This window comes from Prionailurus viverrinus, chromosome C2, assembly GCF_022837055.1.
Source record: "Prionailurus viverrinus isolate Anna chromosome C2, UM_Priviv_1.0, whole genome shotgun sequence".
In the NCBI taxonomy this organism is placed as follows: Eukaryota; Metazoa; Chordata; class Mammalia; order Carnivora; family Felidae; genus Prionailurus; species Prionailurus viverrinus.
The window spans coordinates 112,939,153-112,955,423 of NC_062569.1; the positions used below are offsets into that span (position 1 = coordinate 112,939,153).

General features: G+C 42.0%; 1 protein-coding gene across 1 annotated transcript in view; it reads left to right on the forward strand.

Moving 5' to 3' along the window:
- The first annotated feature begins 4,158 nt into the window (after positions 1 to 4,158).
- DCBLD2 (discoidin, CUB and LCCL domain containing 2) overlaps positions 4,159 to 16,271 on the forward strand; it is an 88,203-nt gene continuing 76,090 nt past the window's right edge. The window contains exon 1 of the mRNA XM_047876028.1: positions 4,159 to 4,754. Coding sequence (XP_047731984.1) covers positions 4,544 to 4,754 — 211 coding nt within the window. The 5' untranslated portion in view covers positions 4,159 to 4,543. The remainder of the gene's footprint in view (positions 4,755 to 16,271) is intronic.

Consider the following 16,271-nt stretch of genomic DNA (forward strand, 5'->3'; position numbering starts at 1 on the left):
AGCAATGATGGTGCCAATGATTCTTACTGTGTCATACCATTAAAACCCAGATGTTTCTGTATGAACAGAAGCAAAAAGGCACCAGCCTCCAGGTTCTTGCCCTCTATTCTCATTTCCTTAGCAGTGGCTGAGCTGGGATTCATTTGGAAGCAGAAATAGCAGACTGTAACCATTCTTTCCATATTTTCATTTACTCTGCAGATCAATTCAATTTTCTCTATTCTTCCACTCATTAATGATTAAGAGAAGAAGGAAAGAAAGATAAAAAAGAGCAAAAGAGAGAAGACAAAAGGGGGAACAAGGTCTGGTGAATTAAAATTTAGGTTAAGAATCTCTATATATTTTTAAATTTCTTAACATGCAGCAATCAAACATAACTACATCCAAACAATACACATTTTAATTTCCTGGTATTTGATATGTAACTATTCTGTGTGGCCCTAGTCTTACCCAGAGCCTTCATCCAAAGCATTAATTCATTTACTAGTCAATGCACGGAGTTGACCATGGCTGCCACAAGTCCTAGCACGTGTCAGTGAACTGGTGTGCAATGAAGACATTGCTCAGTTTGTGTTTTCTCTGTTGGACTTGTCACAAGGGAGGCTCTAAAACCCATATCTGTTTGAGACTCTGTAGGAAGGGCATGGGACCTGGGCTTGCCTTGTGGAAGCACTTTTGAGCTTCAGGGGGCCCCATAACAGAGGTTATATTATGATGACGGCCTCCTCTAGATCTGTTCACTTTGGGTCCTGGTTAGAATCGCCCTTTCTGGGGGCATCTGGTGGTTCAGTCGGTTAAGCATTGGACTTCGTTCGGCTCAGGTTATGATCTCACTGTTTGTGAGCTGGAGCCCCGCGTCAGGCTCAGTGCTGACAGCTCAAAGCCTGGAGCCTGCTCCAGATTCTGTGTCTCCCTCTCTCTCTGCCCCTCTCCCCTAGTCTCTCTCTCAAAAATAAATAAACATTAAAAAAAAAAAAGAATCCCCATTTCTGACCTGACCCAGCTATCTGAGCCATGTGGGTAAAGTAGTCCTGGACAAGTTTTGCTCCTACTGCCTCGGCAGATGTTAACCCTCAATCACACCAAGTCCCAGAGGTGAGGAAGATGACAAAGTTGGCTAAAGCAGCATGAAGGGAGTGAGAAAGATAATACAAACTATAATTGCACTATATCCAGTCATCGTTCTAGAAATGAATCCCTGTTATGTTACATTGGCGTGAGGTCCCACAAGGAGATTTTTGTCATTACAGAGCAATATTCTTTCATTGTTTTTGCAACTCAGTAGAGTGACAACGCTCAGAAGTGGGAGAAATAGGGACAGAAATAGCATCAACCATCTTCCACATCCGTGCTATACCTGTAATCCCCCTGCACTACAGCAGTACGATCTCCAGAGATGTTCTCTAGCCAGAGTTCCATACTCTATAGTTCCAAAGCAAAACCCAAGAAGCTGAAGCATAGAAATATGGAATTGTCTTATAGTATCAGTCACCAAGAGCTTTTTGATTTCACCTCCTTAAATATAACTCCAGTTTGCCCCTTTCTCCTTCATCTCTTTTCTCCTACTGACCTTATTCAGAATCTCTTCGCCACTCTATTCTCCACTATTAATAGCCCTTTAAAATACCAGACAGTCAGTAAAACAGGGATGAAAAAAATGTAAGTGCTCCTACTTCTTACTTTAGGCATTTATAGTTGGCATCTTTTCATGCTGTATCAACAAGGAGTAGAGAGGGCAATAGCCCAGGTTTTGCCTGTTCTGGCAAGGCTTCTATAATGCTGACAGTTCACAGGTGAATCCTCTGCCTCTGGGCAGTTCTATGTCATCAGGAGAATGCCAGCCTGAGACTCACAATACCTTGCTCTGTCACCATCTCTGTGGCCTTAAAGTCACCATTCAGTGCCCTCTGAAAGGAGTTGTCCAACAAACGAGAGTTTTCTCAGAGAATGATTACTAGAAGTCTTAGTACATGACTGACTGCTTTGCCACATTACCACATCATGTTTGATATGTCCAATACTGAACTCATGATCTTGTCTCCTACCTTTACATCCAACCAAAACACTTCCCCTTATCATATTCCCTTGCTATGTGAAAGGCAATGCTTTCTACCTAGAAACCTGAGCATCTTCCTTGACTCTTCCTTAACCCCACATGTAATCAGTCCCTACATTCATAAATATCTGTCATGTCAGTCTCCCCTCTCCAAGCCCACTGACACTGCAGATCAAATTCACTGTCACTCCCTGTAACTGTACAAATCACCAGACTAGTCTCCAGATAGGCTCTTCCTGGCTTCTAGTCTTGCTCTCACTCCAATCTATTCCTCACCTTCCTGTCTGGTGGAGCTTTCTAAAATAAAAATTGGATAATGTAACTCTTTCTTAGAACCCTTTAGCTGTTTATCAGTGTTATAAAAATAAAATCCTGACTCCTTAGCCTGTCTTAGATCTTGCCCCTGTCAACTTTTCCCGATTGGTCTTCAGTTCCTCCTATTAAATCAGCAATAGTTAACCCCACTCAGTTCCCTTAACATGATTCATCATGATGTCTGTGAGTCAGCCTACTTTGCCTTTGGCTTCAGATCACCTTCCCCAGTTTGTCTTTTTGTTCAAGATGCAGCTGGAGTTTCATACTCACCATAAAGGGGTCCTTGAACTCCTTCCACTGTGGTATTGTGGCACTAGTCTGTAATTCCAAAATGGTGCTGACAGCAATGAATTTGTTCACCTCCCCCACAGAATGTAGGCTCCTCTGATTGAACTTTTTATGTCCACTGTCTACATTAGTCCTAAAGCATCTTAGGGTCCAACAGACATCCAACAAATGCTTATTGAATAAATTTGGTAGAAGGGTTTAACGCATGAGGGATCTATAGGGGAATTGAACAAGATGATCTCCAGAGTCCTTTCCAACTCTTAGCTTTTCACTTGAAGATATCAGTCGCTTCCAAGATTTTGAATATCACATCCACTTGTGACTTTTACCTATGACTCGAAGGCACTCCTCAACCTGAGTTTTAGACCCAAATGTTCCCCTGCCTGTTATATAACTTCAAATACTAGCTGCTGAGTATCTCAAATTCACTATGTCCAAAATCAACTCACCTGTCTACACAACCTGATCCACCTTTCCAGTTTTCTGTATTTGTTAATGACACCATCCTCCTCTTAGGAGCCCATGTTAATGACATCCAGGATGGCACCTTTCTCCTAAAAGCAATCAACTGCCTAGTCCTGTGGATTCATCTTTCCAAAAGACCAGTTCTTTTTTCACTGCATTTACTTACAGTCTCCATCAAATTGCTTGTGACGCTAATTGGCATTTGTTGCATTCTGACTTTCATGATGTGTTTCCATCTCTGTACCAACACTAGATCCTAGAAGATTTCTGTATTATGGCTGCAAATCCCACAAGTCTTTGCGTAGGGTTTGAAAGTAGATAGCAGGTGGTCAACGACTCTTGGTAGAATGGCTGAATGAATGTTAGGATGTTAGGTTTAAACTGCTTTGGGGGCATAGATCTTGTTATATGCTTTTTTTTTTTTTGTCCCGCCCCCAATATAGTAAATATAGTAAAAGGCATAGGAAACAAATACATATTTTTTTAATATCCAACACTGCACCTTTTAAGTCTGAGTTGTTGCAACAACTGGCTGTAATTAAAAAAAACAAAACAAAGCAAAACAAAACAAAAACACGCTCTGCTTTCTTAGACTCAGCTCTCAGCTAAAACCATCCAGGATCCTGGTTTCCCACCCCTTCCAGTGGCCTGATGCGCGGCAGGGGAGGAGCAATGAACAAGCTGGGCTTGAGGAGCCAGGAGAGCGGGATGGGGGAAGTCCCGGAAGTCATTGACCAGTGCGAGCAGCCGCCCCAGCGAGATCAGCTTGGGCTGCCGTCCCAACAATAACAGGCGCCCGGGCCGGGCAGGGCTGCCGGGGGCCCGAGCTTGGGGGCGGAACCCCGATTGGGGGAAGCGGGGTGGGACGCTTTCCTAAGGCTGCAGGGGATTGGAGGAGAGAGAAGAGGGGCGGTTGAGCTCAAGGAGTGGGCCGGGGACCTAACGGGCCGACTGAGGAGAGAGCGTGTTGATTGGGTGGCTCGGAGGGAGACGGACCGGAGCCAACTGCAGATTGGCCTTGGCGGGCCGAGGAGGCGTGGTCAGTGCGCGCCAGAGGGAGCGCGAGGGAGCGGGCGGCCCGCCTGCCAGCTAGCTAGCCAGCCGGAGCCCCGGGCGTGTGCCGCGAGTCGGGGGTTGGGTTGAGGGACGCGGTACGGGAGGCGCGTCCTCCGGCTCTGCCGCAGCGGCCCTCCGCGGCTCGAGTACCCCGCTTCCTTCCCTCTCTTCCCCAGCGCTCTGGTCTGTGGTCTCCGGGTAGGGAGCGGAGGGAAGGAACTAAAGAGGAGGCGAAAGCGGAGCAAGGGGCAGAGACGGTCCCGGCGCGGGGCGTAGCGCGCGGTGCCTCTCGCTCTCCCGCCGCAGCCGCCGCCTCCTCTCCCGGGGCTCCCGCACTATGCAGGCGGACAGCCGGCCGCCGAGATGGGGAGCCGGGCGGCGGTGAGAGCCGGGCACAGCCCTCCCCGTCTCCGAGTCCGGGCCGCGGCCGCCGCCCCCGCCCGGGCCGCGCTCCCCTTCTCCCGCCCTCGCCCTCCCCGCCCCAACTCCTCCTCCTCCTCCTTCCCCATGCCTCTGTTCCTCCTGCTCTTACTTATCCTGCTCCTGTTGCTCGAGGACGCCGGAGCCCAGCAAGGTGAGTGGTTCCCGGGGAGCGCGCGGCGCGCGGAGCCCCAGGGGCGGCGGGGTCGCAGGGGAACCTCCGTGATGCCGGGTCTCTAGACGCGCGGGGGAGGTGCAGTGCGCTTGGGTGCGTGACCAGACCAGGCCCTCTCCGGGATGAGTTGCAAAGGTGGGCTCTGCCCCTTGTCCCCCAAGTTGGCGCGTCTTTACTTTTTGACCAGGCCTTTGGTGCTGCTGAAAAGAGAGAAGTGAGACTCTGCTGTGAAGGCCTCCTTTTCGGTATTGGATTCTTCTTGGAAAAATATTTGGGAGGAAAAAAGTTTTGGAGATGTGACCCCTAAAGTTAAGCTAAAATGATGGACAGAGTAGGAAGACAAGATAATTAAATAGCATCTTAAACCAGTTAAAGGCAAGTGGCGCTAATTATCTTTTGTGAAAGTGCTCAGGTTCAAAAGCGAAGGATACTGATTCTGGTTAGCTTTGAGTTTTGGATTCAGTACAAGTCCTTTACGATCCCTTCCTATTATTCCTGCTGGTGGTCTAGATTGCCTGGGTCAGACACTCATTCTGACCCAAGGCAACGTGCTATGAGCATTCCGAGTTAAAAGGGTAAGCCGTTCCAGAAAGTGACAGAACTTTTTTTCCGTCTACCGTCCTTGAAATACCTGTTTCAGAATTGAGCAAAACTGTTTATTGAATAATCATCATAATGGAAAGAGAATGCAGGGCTGATTCCTCCTCCGCCCTTTAGTACTATTTTCAGGCAGTGAACTGCAATTTTTCAGTTTGGCATCAGTTATTGAACACATTTTCCCATTGTATTTCCTTTTTTATTGCAGTGAGAAGAATATGGATTGGATTGTTATTTATTGCTGGGAAGATTTTTTTTTAAGTTGATCTCCATGTTTAAGTCCAGCTTAAATGTTCTCATATGGTTCTCAGTGAAGTGTGGAATCATGGCCACAGCCTGTCGTTATGAAAATGCCGAAACTTTGACAGGCATGTGGAAATAGAATCTCACTATGAAGAAAAATGTATTTGGTAAAGTGACCTCTTTTAGTTCTAGGCACGTTTCTACGCCGTGTAACTTAAAATTTAGATGCTTAGCATTCAGGTTTTTAGTTCATCTTAAATTCTTGAATCAGCATTTAATAAAATAAAGTGTGATATCTCCTCCTTCCCACCCCCCTATTGAAGTTTTAGAGCCTGTGCATGTATTTTCCTTCTAGTAGGAGAGAGAAAAAATGAGAAGGCTTGCATAGTGCTACAGCTAGTTGGGACTTACTTTGTGGCAGGCATAGTACTCAGTGGTGTATGTGTATTAAGTCATTTAATCCTTACCACAACCATCTGAGATAGGGATGGTTATCCCATTTCAAACATAAGGGAACGGAGACACAAATAAAAGGTACCTTGATACAGAAAGGAATGTAACTGTATAAGCAGAATGCTCAGTTTTGCTTATTTCTAGATCTGAAGTGTTCATATCGTGTTTTTAAAAATCATCTTTGAGCAGTATAGAATCAGTTCTGTGTCTCCTCACCAAATGAGACAGTTTCCTTAGTTTTTGGAATTTCTCGAAACTGGCCTAATTAACACGCAACATTAACTTATTTTCTTTCAAGGTTTAATTTCAGGGTTTGTATTTTCTTAAGTTTATTTATTTGAGAGAGAGAGAGAGAGGCAGCAAGCAGGGGAGGGGCAGAGAGAGAAGGAGAAAGAGAATCCCGAGCAAGATCTGCGCTCCCAGTGCAGGGCCAAGACACGGGGCTAGAATTCACGAATCCTGAGATCGTGACTTGAGTGAGCTGAGGTCAAGAGTCTGACGCTTAACCAACTGAGCCATCCAGGTGCCCCCATTCAACTTCGGTTTTTTGCACAGCGTTTTAACAAACACATGGTTCTCTTTCACAGCAATGTCTTATATAAGCAGTGTAGATTAGCACAAATAGAAAGGATGGTGTTAATTTAAAAGACCTGATTTCTAGTTCTGCTAAGTTGATAGGGTAAATTTTGTGAGGTCACTTAATTTCTTTGTACCACAGTTTTTACATCTGTGATAAGAGAATAACCTATTCCATAGCCTAAAAAAAAAAATAAAATGATAGTACATAGGAATTTTGCAAAGGGAAAAGTATAATATAGCTATAAGTGATTATCATTATTAATTGAGTGTATTAAGTTGATAAATAAGAACCAGTTAGGTATACATCACTGGAAATAGGAATTGTGTGAGATTTCAGTTCCCCTAATTTTTAAAAATTATATTTTTTATCCAAAGGACCCTGATGCAGTCGGTGGTAGAATTGCTTTTAAACCAGTCTTAACTAATCTAACAGACAAGCTTTGGGATCCAACTGGTATTCCCTCACATAACCTGAAAAGAAATCTAATTTAAAAATGAAGAAAGTGTTTTAAAACTCCATTAGAATTTTTAATGATGGGAATGTCTATATTTTGTAGTGTTAAGTGACAAACTGGAGTTTTTACTCTATAAGTCTTTGGAAGAAGACTGAAAAGAAATAAAATAGTAGTTGTCTTTTGGGTATTTCTTTATGCTTTTCCATATTTTCTGTAATTAACATATAGTCAAAATATAAGCTGTGAAAAAACTGTTTTATGATATTTCAGTTTTTTTCCCCCTGTGGCCAGTCTAGGTAGAAATGCATTTAATGTATATGTTGAGGTAGAACTGTGCTTCAAAATTTTTTTTAAATCTTCCAGATATTTGAGGTAGCAGTAGGTATTACTCTCATTCGAGTTACAGTCAACCCTTGAGCTACACAGGTCAAACTGTACGCTGATTTTTTTTTTAATAAGTGTGTTAGAAAATTTTTTGGAGATTCACAAACATTTGAAAAAACTCAGGAACTTAATAGCCCAAAAATATTTAAAAATTAAGAAAAAGTTATGTATTGTTGTAAGAATATAGCATATAACACCAGTAGCATACAGAATATGTGTCAATCATCTGTTTCTGTTATATGGAAGGCTGGTAGGGCTTCTGGCCAACAGTAAGCTACTAGTAAAGTTTTGGAGAGTCAAAAATTATAGGCAGATTTTTGACTATGCATGGGGAGGTCAGCGTGTTTAACCTCTGCGTTTTTCAAGGGTGAGCTGTAATGTCATGTAATACTCAGCATATATTCTGCTGGCAGTGATTTTTCTTATCATTTGGCTCAGAATAAAATTTATCAGTGGTCTGAAAATCCGTCAACCCTTCACAGCAGAGATGTCTTTTAACCAGTCTTATTTCATTAATATACTTATACATAGATTGTATTTATTCACATCTAATTGTACTATGATGGGTTTTTTGTTGTTGAAAGCCTATTTTACTGTAACACGTCTTTCTAAAAAACTTAAATTGGTTAAATTTATTATTTGCGTATTTGATTGCATATTTACTGTAATAAGTATATTTAATAGGAAGTTGAGAGTCTATGAATGATTCTATGCCCCTGATTTACTTTATTTATGACTAGCAATTTGTGTCCCCTCATCTCAGGATCTCAGCTTCCTCATTTGTGTCCTAGAGGACTTGCCTCCCTTCTTGGGTTAGACGTTTATTTGAATGTGGTAAAATATCAGGACATTAATTTAAAAAAATTTTTTTTAATGTTTGTTTTTGAGAGAGAGAGGCAGAGAGAGACACACACACAGAGTTGGAGCAGGGGAGGGTCAGAGAGAAAGGGAGACACAGAATCTGAAGCCGGCTCCAGGCACTGAGCTGTCAGCATAGAGCCCAACTCAGGGCTCAAACTCACAAACCGTGTGATCATGACCTGAGCCAAAGTTGGACGCTTAACCAACTGAGGTGCTCCCCAGGAAGTTAATTTTTAAAATTTATTAAGACTGACTTGTTTATACCTATTACCATGAAATATTTGTGAAGGTATTGATTTTTGTTTGCTAATAAATCTGTGAAACAAGTCAGGTTCTTTCTTATTCAGTTCCGCAGTGATGTCAGAACTAATGTGCGGGGGGGGGGGAGTTTTCTGTCAAGTAATGCCTTTATTTGGCTGTGACGCAGGTAAATAATTTTTGAACAATATTTGTGAATTGTCAGAAATGAAGAACACTTCTGCCTCAGCAGTGAACATTTGTAATTCTAATATTGACATTAGGTTAATTTAGAATTTTCCGTTGGCTTTTCTTGGTCTGATAAAACATTTGGCCTCTTACATGTAGTTTTGTTGAGAGGCAAAATCAAAGCATCTTTTTTCTGCTGTTTCCGATGAATTTCGCACAGTGAAAATTAGAAATACAGCACAAATTCCAAAGTGCTATTGATCAGGTTTAAAATCTGTATTTTTAAAACTTGTAAATGAAAAATTCATTGTAAAATTACAGGTCAATGATTTTTAGGTAGATTTCCCAATGTTATAAGCAAAGAAGAAACATTATTTGCCTATGAAGATGGTTAATACTATCTGAACATCTAAGGTTCATTCTAGAAGACCAACATAAGAACAACACCTTAATATCCATGAAATTGGTGTAGGTGAAAGTACCAGTGCTAGAATTAACGTGACAAACGAATTAATTTCCATAAAAAAAAATCATAAGATTATAGTATGCGGAAAGGCTCCATTTACATAGAGGTAGGTTTTAAGTTTCGGATTATACTTTACACAATGACGTGGGATGTGAAAGCTGAGGTGGTAATATTGGGCGTTAATTGAATGCATGCAAATAAAGTTTCTGTTTCAACTTCTTGATTAGCTGGAAGGATGTAGAATGATGACCTAAAATTGTTAGGATTAGGAAAAGCTTCATAGAGATAGTGAAATGTGGTTGTTGAAATATGAAGTGAGACAGGCAGTTTTTCTTGTATGGCTCATGGATTCAGTTTACTTTATAAAAACCTTATGGCCTTATCACTGTATTTTTTAAATATTGTACAGATAATGGTGATTCTAAACCAAAAACTTAATTGATAATTATCCATAGTTTTACTCCCTAATCTATCAATTTATGATTTTTATGTTTCTTTGTATTCTATATTCACACACCTACATAATCTTACATGGTTATAATTTTAATCGTGTTGTTATGTTCTGTAGACATATTGTGTTCAAATTGTGTATTGTGTAGGCTAATTTAACACATGCAAGCATACTTAAAAATATAGCAAAAACTTCAAAATGTAAAAATTCATTATTTATGAAGTAATTACTCTATTGTTCAGAATTGCTATTACAGCATTTTCTTTAGCGCATTTGATTAAATTCTTCATTCATTGTGAGATCTTTTGTAAGAAGGTATTTCAGTTCAAAATATTAGCTTAGAACATATAATGCAGGTCACCTGGGTGGCTCAGTCAGTTAAGCGCGAACTTCGGCTCAAGTCATAATCTCGTGGTCCTTGGGTTCGAGCCCTGAGTCGGGCTCTGTGCTGATAGCTCAGAGCCAGGAGCCTGCTTTGGATTCTGTTTTCCTCTCTCTCTGCCCCTCCCCTGCTGGTGATCTGTCTCTTTCTCAAAAATAAACAAACATTGAATTAAAAAAAAAAAAAAGAAACATAATGCTAATTTCCAGATTATTACATGGAAATCAACATAATCCACAAGGACAGAAAATAGAGATATTCAAATAAACTAGTATTTAATGAATGCCAGAGTCCACTGAAGCAGATGGGATAATGAGGTGATCTTAGAAGACTGCTAAAACATTGCCTGTTAGATCAGCGTGCACTCTGAAGGATATGTAGTTGGAAGAAAGATGTTGATTAGTCACTTGAAATTATGGGGAAGACTCCCTCCAAGGTGCAGCCTCCCTCAACTAAGCTTTCTGAGAGTAGGCCAAGTTTCTTGCACGGCTTTTGTTGAGTAGGGTGCATGTAAGTTTGCAGTCAAAACTGAATTGCTTGGTTGGTCAAAGAAAAGATGCTGGTACTCCTCTCATTAAGAATTTATAGCAGGAAGTAGTACCAGCTATGATGAGCTCCCAGAGATGTTTGCACATATGTCAGTACAGTCTTGAGACATTTAGAGAAGAGTAAAATACTTTAATTGTCTTCGGAGAACCTACAGTCTCATTGAGGAAATAATTCAGTTGGATTATATCTAAAAATAACCAGGGGAGGTTGCATAGTGCTGTGGGTTTGAAGGGAGGAAGAGCTCACAATGCCTGGGGAAATAGGAGAAGCCTTGCTGATAACTGAGTGAGCTTTAAAGGACTGGTATGTTTGTAGTCCACGGGGATGACAGACATTTGAGAAGTGAAGATCACAGCATCAGAACACTAAGGAGTCAGGAAAGCATGGGGGTATAAAAGCTTGTCCTGTTGCAGTGAGTAGCCAGACTCTAAGTACCTGGTCCTGGCTTACTACTTCCTCCTTTTGAGCCCCCTACCTTGCACCCCTGCCTAATAATTGGACAGATATTTGCTGGTTGGTTACTGCTGGCAATGGTTCTGGGCCCTGGGGTACTTGCCTTCCTGGAACTATGTTAACACTTCCATAGTGTGGCGGGCAGCCTCTTGATCACCTGTAAGATACATTCCAAATTCCTTTGCATGTTACACATGTAATTGTTTTTACAGTCTGGTGTCTACCTTCTTCTCTAACTTAATCTTATACCAGCATCCCCACCCGTTTTATATATATATTTCATGTGTAAGACTTAATGCTCTGAGGTATAATTTCATGCTTTTTTTGCCTTGTTCCCTATAGTGATCTCTTTACATATGCTATTTTGTCTATTTAAAAAGAAAGAGCTTTTTTCTTTCCTTGCATCCTTGGTAAGCTCCTGATCTTCCTTCACAACCCTTCTTGGGTATTGTATTATCCCCGAGAAGAATTCTTTAACCATTGCCCACACACTCCTTCCAGATAGTACTTCTCACTTATTTCTTTGCATTCATTATTCACACTGGGTATTTAAAAAAACTTAAAAAAAATTTTTTTTTTTTTTGAGAGGGGGATGGAGGTGCAGAAAGAAAGGGAGTCACAGAATCTGAAGCAGGCTCCAGGCTCTGAGCTGTCAGCACAGTGCCCAGCGTGGGGCTCGAACTCACAAACTGTGAGATAATGACTTGAGCTGAAGTCAGACAACTAACTGAGCCACCCATTATTCACACTGTGTATTAAATATTTGTTCTGATAGAGATTTTTAAGTTTTCTTATTGTCTTCTCATTGTCTTCTTATATCTACTAAATTGTCATTCAAAAATATGAATTGGGAACCCATTTCTGGAGTGAATCTGCTGCCCCATGTACATTATTCGACGTTAGTGTCTGGGCATCTGCGTGCCCTTCATGTTACTCTTCTTGTCTAATCCCCACAGTTAGCTGTCAGAGCCCGGGCTTCTCAGTCTCATGGTACTAGAGCCCTCTCTTGGACCTTACTGCGTACTTGCTCAGGGCCTAGCATGTCCCAGCCAACCTCTTTCTGGGAGCTAGACCTCTTTGCTCCCTCGATGAGAGAAGTCCTTCAGCTAGAGCCAGAGCCATGGCTACTTAGAAAACAGTTGTGCCCGTCTTGTCAGTAACAGCCTAAATCAGTGTCAGCAAGTTGGGTCCCTCCTTTGCCGGGTCTTTCAAACACTGATTTCAGTGCTGACTGCTGGCCATCTCCAACATTACCAAAGAGTCGCACTAATTTTGGTTCTCACAGTTGCCTGCCTCCTTTTTCTTTGGCAGCTGCAATTCCTGGAGAATAATAGTTTCAGTAATCTGGTGTCAGAGGAAAGTAATGAGAAATGAAGGCTGGAAAGGTCAGTGGGAACAAAATTGTGGAGGACTTTGCACTGAGGGGCAGACTGAGGTATTAGCAAGACATCAAACTTAGGTTCCTCTGCCTTCATCTGGTACATTTGTCCATCTCTAGGTTCACTTCCTCAATGCGGCCTCCCAGGTCTTTCATTCTGTCATGCCCTTCCTCTTGTCCTTGACAGATCCCCAACCTGGCTCACATGCCAGTCCCCACTGCCTTTCTCTGGTTCTGGATAGCCCAGGGTCACTGGAGAAAGTCATGTGTCCCACTGTGACTAGTCCTACCACCAGCGAGGACTACTGATCAAATCTCCCATGGGGCTTACTGCTCAGCAGGAGCACAGTGGCCCCTCCACTTTGTAGACCTCAACTCCTACACAGCATACCTGCCTCACCTTTCCTTCTTCCCGAAACCATCTCTTCCACTTACCCGAGCACTGCTTTATCAGGGAATGTAAGTTGTGTTTAAGTAGAATTTAAACTTGAATGGGCTTCTTACTCTGTACCTGGAAACATGCTCAAAACCCCGCTGGCTTGTATACATCTTTCCTCTTTGCTGTTTGCTTGCCCGGTACCTTGCATCTGGTTTTTTCAGGGACAAACTTACTAACCGATTGACTCTGTCTGTCCTGTACATTTTCTGAGTAGCTGGTGCACAACAAATATTAGTTAAATGCTGATTTCCTTGCAGTCTAGTCTCTGCTCTACTGAAAGTATCATTTAAACTGTCAGATTTTTTTCTTTTTGGTTTTGGCTTGTGTTTACTGTGAACAGCTGAGCGCTTTCTTGGTCTGTCTTCACCGTTTTGTGCTTTGGTGGACTTTGAAAGTATAGAGAAGAGACTTGGAGTCAGACACCTGGATTTAAATATTAGGCATATCGACCATGGCATCTACTTAACGCTCTTATGTGTTTAAATACATAATTCACCTCACTTTCTAGAATGTTTGAGGGCTGGGATCAAATCTGGGAAGTCAGTAAATTTTTATTCAGTGAGTGAATAATATGAGCAGAGGTGCTTAATATATAAGTAGATGACAGGTTTGAGGATTAGGAGAAGGGTTGGAGACTTCGTGGTAACTGAGGGAAGTAGGGAGATACCCCTGGTAGAATACCCAGAATGGGGGAGGAATTGAACAGCATCAGTGGTTGGCAGTAAGAAGCCCAGGAACATGCTAGAGAAGTTGCAGTTGGTTCAAAAAACTGAGCCAGGGAAGGAGAATTTTAAGGAGGGAGGGAAGATACAAAGGAAGGAAGGAAGATGGGAGGGAAGGAAGGGCCAGCGATGCCAGATAATATGGAAAGGTCACACATGATAAGGATGGAAAAGTATCCATTTGACGTGGTTTGGAGTGGGGTTCGGAGCCAACGGCCAAGGGAGAATTCTTGGGACGTTTTCAGTGCAAAAAGGTGTTTTTATTACAGCACGGGACAGTACCCGTGAGCAGAAAGAGCTGCGCTGGGGTTGTGTGAAGAGTGACTGATTATATAAGATTTTCTATGCTGTGGAGGGGAGGATGACATTAGGTCCCCAGGAGGTTGAGTCTGTAGGTTTCTGGAGATTGCTTTTTTCTTGTAAATCATTAAGACAGTTGCAAACTGATGGGAGACTCCTGCATCACTGTGCTATCAGATAACTGTTGTTTCTCCCCTTTCTTTGTTCTTGGGCAGCCAGGAGTGCCCAGGGAAGGTCACACCTGGGAGGTGGAAGGGGTTGTGGGTATGTGCTTGTGCTTTGCCCTCAGCTTGCCTTTTGCTCCCTCATCACGTTAACTTTTGGCAGCTTGGAAACTGGCTGCATTAGTGAATAGTTTCATTGGTGAGTAGGCCTGCATTTCCTAGGGCTGCCGTAACAAATTACCACAAATTTAGATAGCTTAAAGCAACAGAACTTTATTGTCTTAGTGTTCTGGAGGCTAGAATTCTGAAATCGGGGTGTCAGCACAACTATATACTCTGTTTGAAGATTCTGGGGGAGGGTCTTTCCTTGACTCCCTAGCTTCTGGAGTTTTAATCTTCGGAGTTCTTTGCATCATTCCAATCTCTGCCTCTGTAATGTAGTATTCTTCCTGTGGCTGTAGCCATGTCCACATTTTTCTCTTTTTATCTAAGGACACCTGTCATTGAATGAGGGTCCACCTTAACCAGTATGACCTCATTTTAACTTGATGATATCTGTTAAGACCCTGTTCCCAAATAAGGTTATATTCATTGGTACCAGAAATTAGGACTTAAACTTTTCTTTTTGGAAGCTGAATTGCAGTGCATTGGAACTTAGAACAGGAAGCAAAGAAGTAAGACATCAACTATGGAGACTAGAAGAAACTTCTTTGTAAAAGAAAGGAAAAGTGAGTGAGAAGATGGTAGAGGTCAGGGTACACTGGGTGGAAAGAGTTTTTTGTGGGTTTTGTTGTTGTTGCCGTTATTGTTAGTGTCTTATGATTTGTTAAATTGCAAAACCTAGCTCCCACTGACAAGCTGTTTTACAGGTTAGAATTTGCAAAAGAGGCAAAATCATGCCATGCAAATATAAAATGAACACGTGTCAAAGATTTTATTCAGTTCATTCATTAATGAGGGAATCAGTAAGGTGTTAAAACCTGTCCTAAGAGTATTTGAGAAACCAGGTGTTACAGGATGCGATTGCCAGATTAGATGTGATTGCTAAATTGCTAAATCTGGGTAATGGGCCAATAGGGTCATAAACTAACCTTTGGGATTATCTTTTCAGCTGCACAGAAATGATTTGCATCTCTACCAGATAAGAAACTATAGACATTAACATGTAATGAAAACTGGGACCTTTAAGCAGTGATAAATATAGCAAATCCAAAATAGTTATAGGGCAGGAATATAGGGCAGCTTTTAGCTTCTGTGACATTTAGAAGATATGCTGTTGACCATTTTTTTTTTAACCAATGTCTAAGTTTAAGATAATTTTTCTGACATACTTATTAGAATCTATGGAGATGGGGGGAACCTGAGAACCTTTAATTTAATTAGCCCTGAGGTGATTTTAATGTTGATTACATTTTGAGAACCACTGAATAAGAGAATACTGAGTGGCTGTGAGTGCCCTTCTGAGATTGGAACCCATTACTCTAATGACACCTATCCCCCTGGAGAGTGTGTGTGTGCGTGTGTGTGTGTGTGTGTGTGTGTGTGTGTGTGTGTGTGTTTTCACAGTAGTGCTCAGCTCTTTGGCAGAGAGAGGTTATGTGAACCAGGGTTGAGGGTTTGACAAGTAGATACTCAAGAAGGACACAATGGCTAGGAATTGAGAGTACCAGGAAGAGGTAGTTAAACATACTGGACATGAAGCCGAGGCTGTGTAGGGAAAGACATGAGGCCAGGACAAGATTAATAGACTGGGAGAAAAGAGAGAAGTCAAGTTCACGGAAAGTATGTGGGTATAAGACGACTGACTAGCTGAGACTTTAAAGTGTTTGAGTTTTCACAGGTGGGTGAGAGTGTCTCTAATAATGGCAAAAACAAAGCCCGTCTTGTGATTTGGAGAGTTACTGAAGAGAAGTAGAGGTCATCCCTGAGAAGTTCAGTGAGAGTTACTTTCTCTTGGGTTTATACTTTTCACAAGAACACTACACTTGAAACTTTAAAGCTGCTGTACATTTCCTAAAGTAATGGACAGTTGTTCTGTTACTTTAGCTAGATTGTAGCCAAATGCCCTGTATCTACATATGATGGGCAAAAGCCTTTCCGGTCTTTTATGACTGGAATGGTACCCTCAAACAAAAGAGTGTTTATTGAGCGCATTATTATAGGTTAGGCCCTCAGTACTAGGTGTTTTCATACA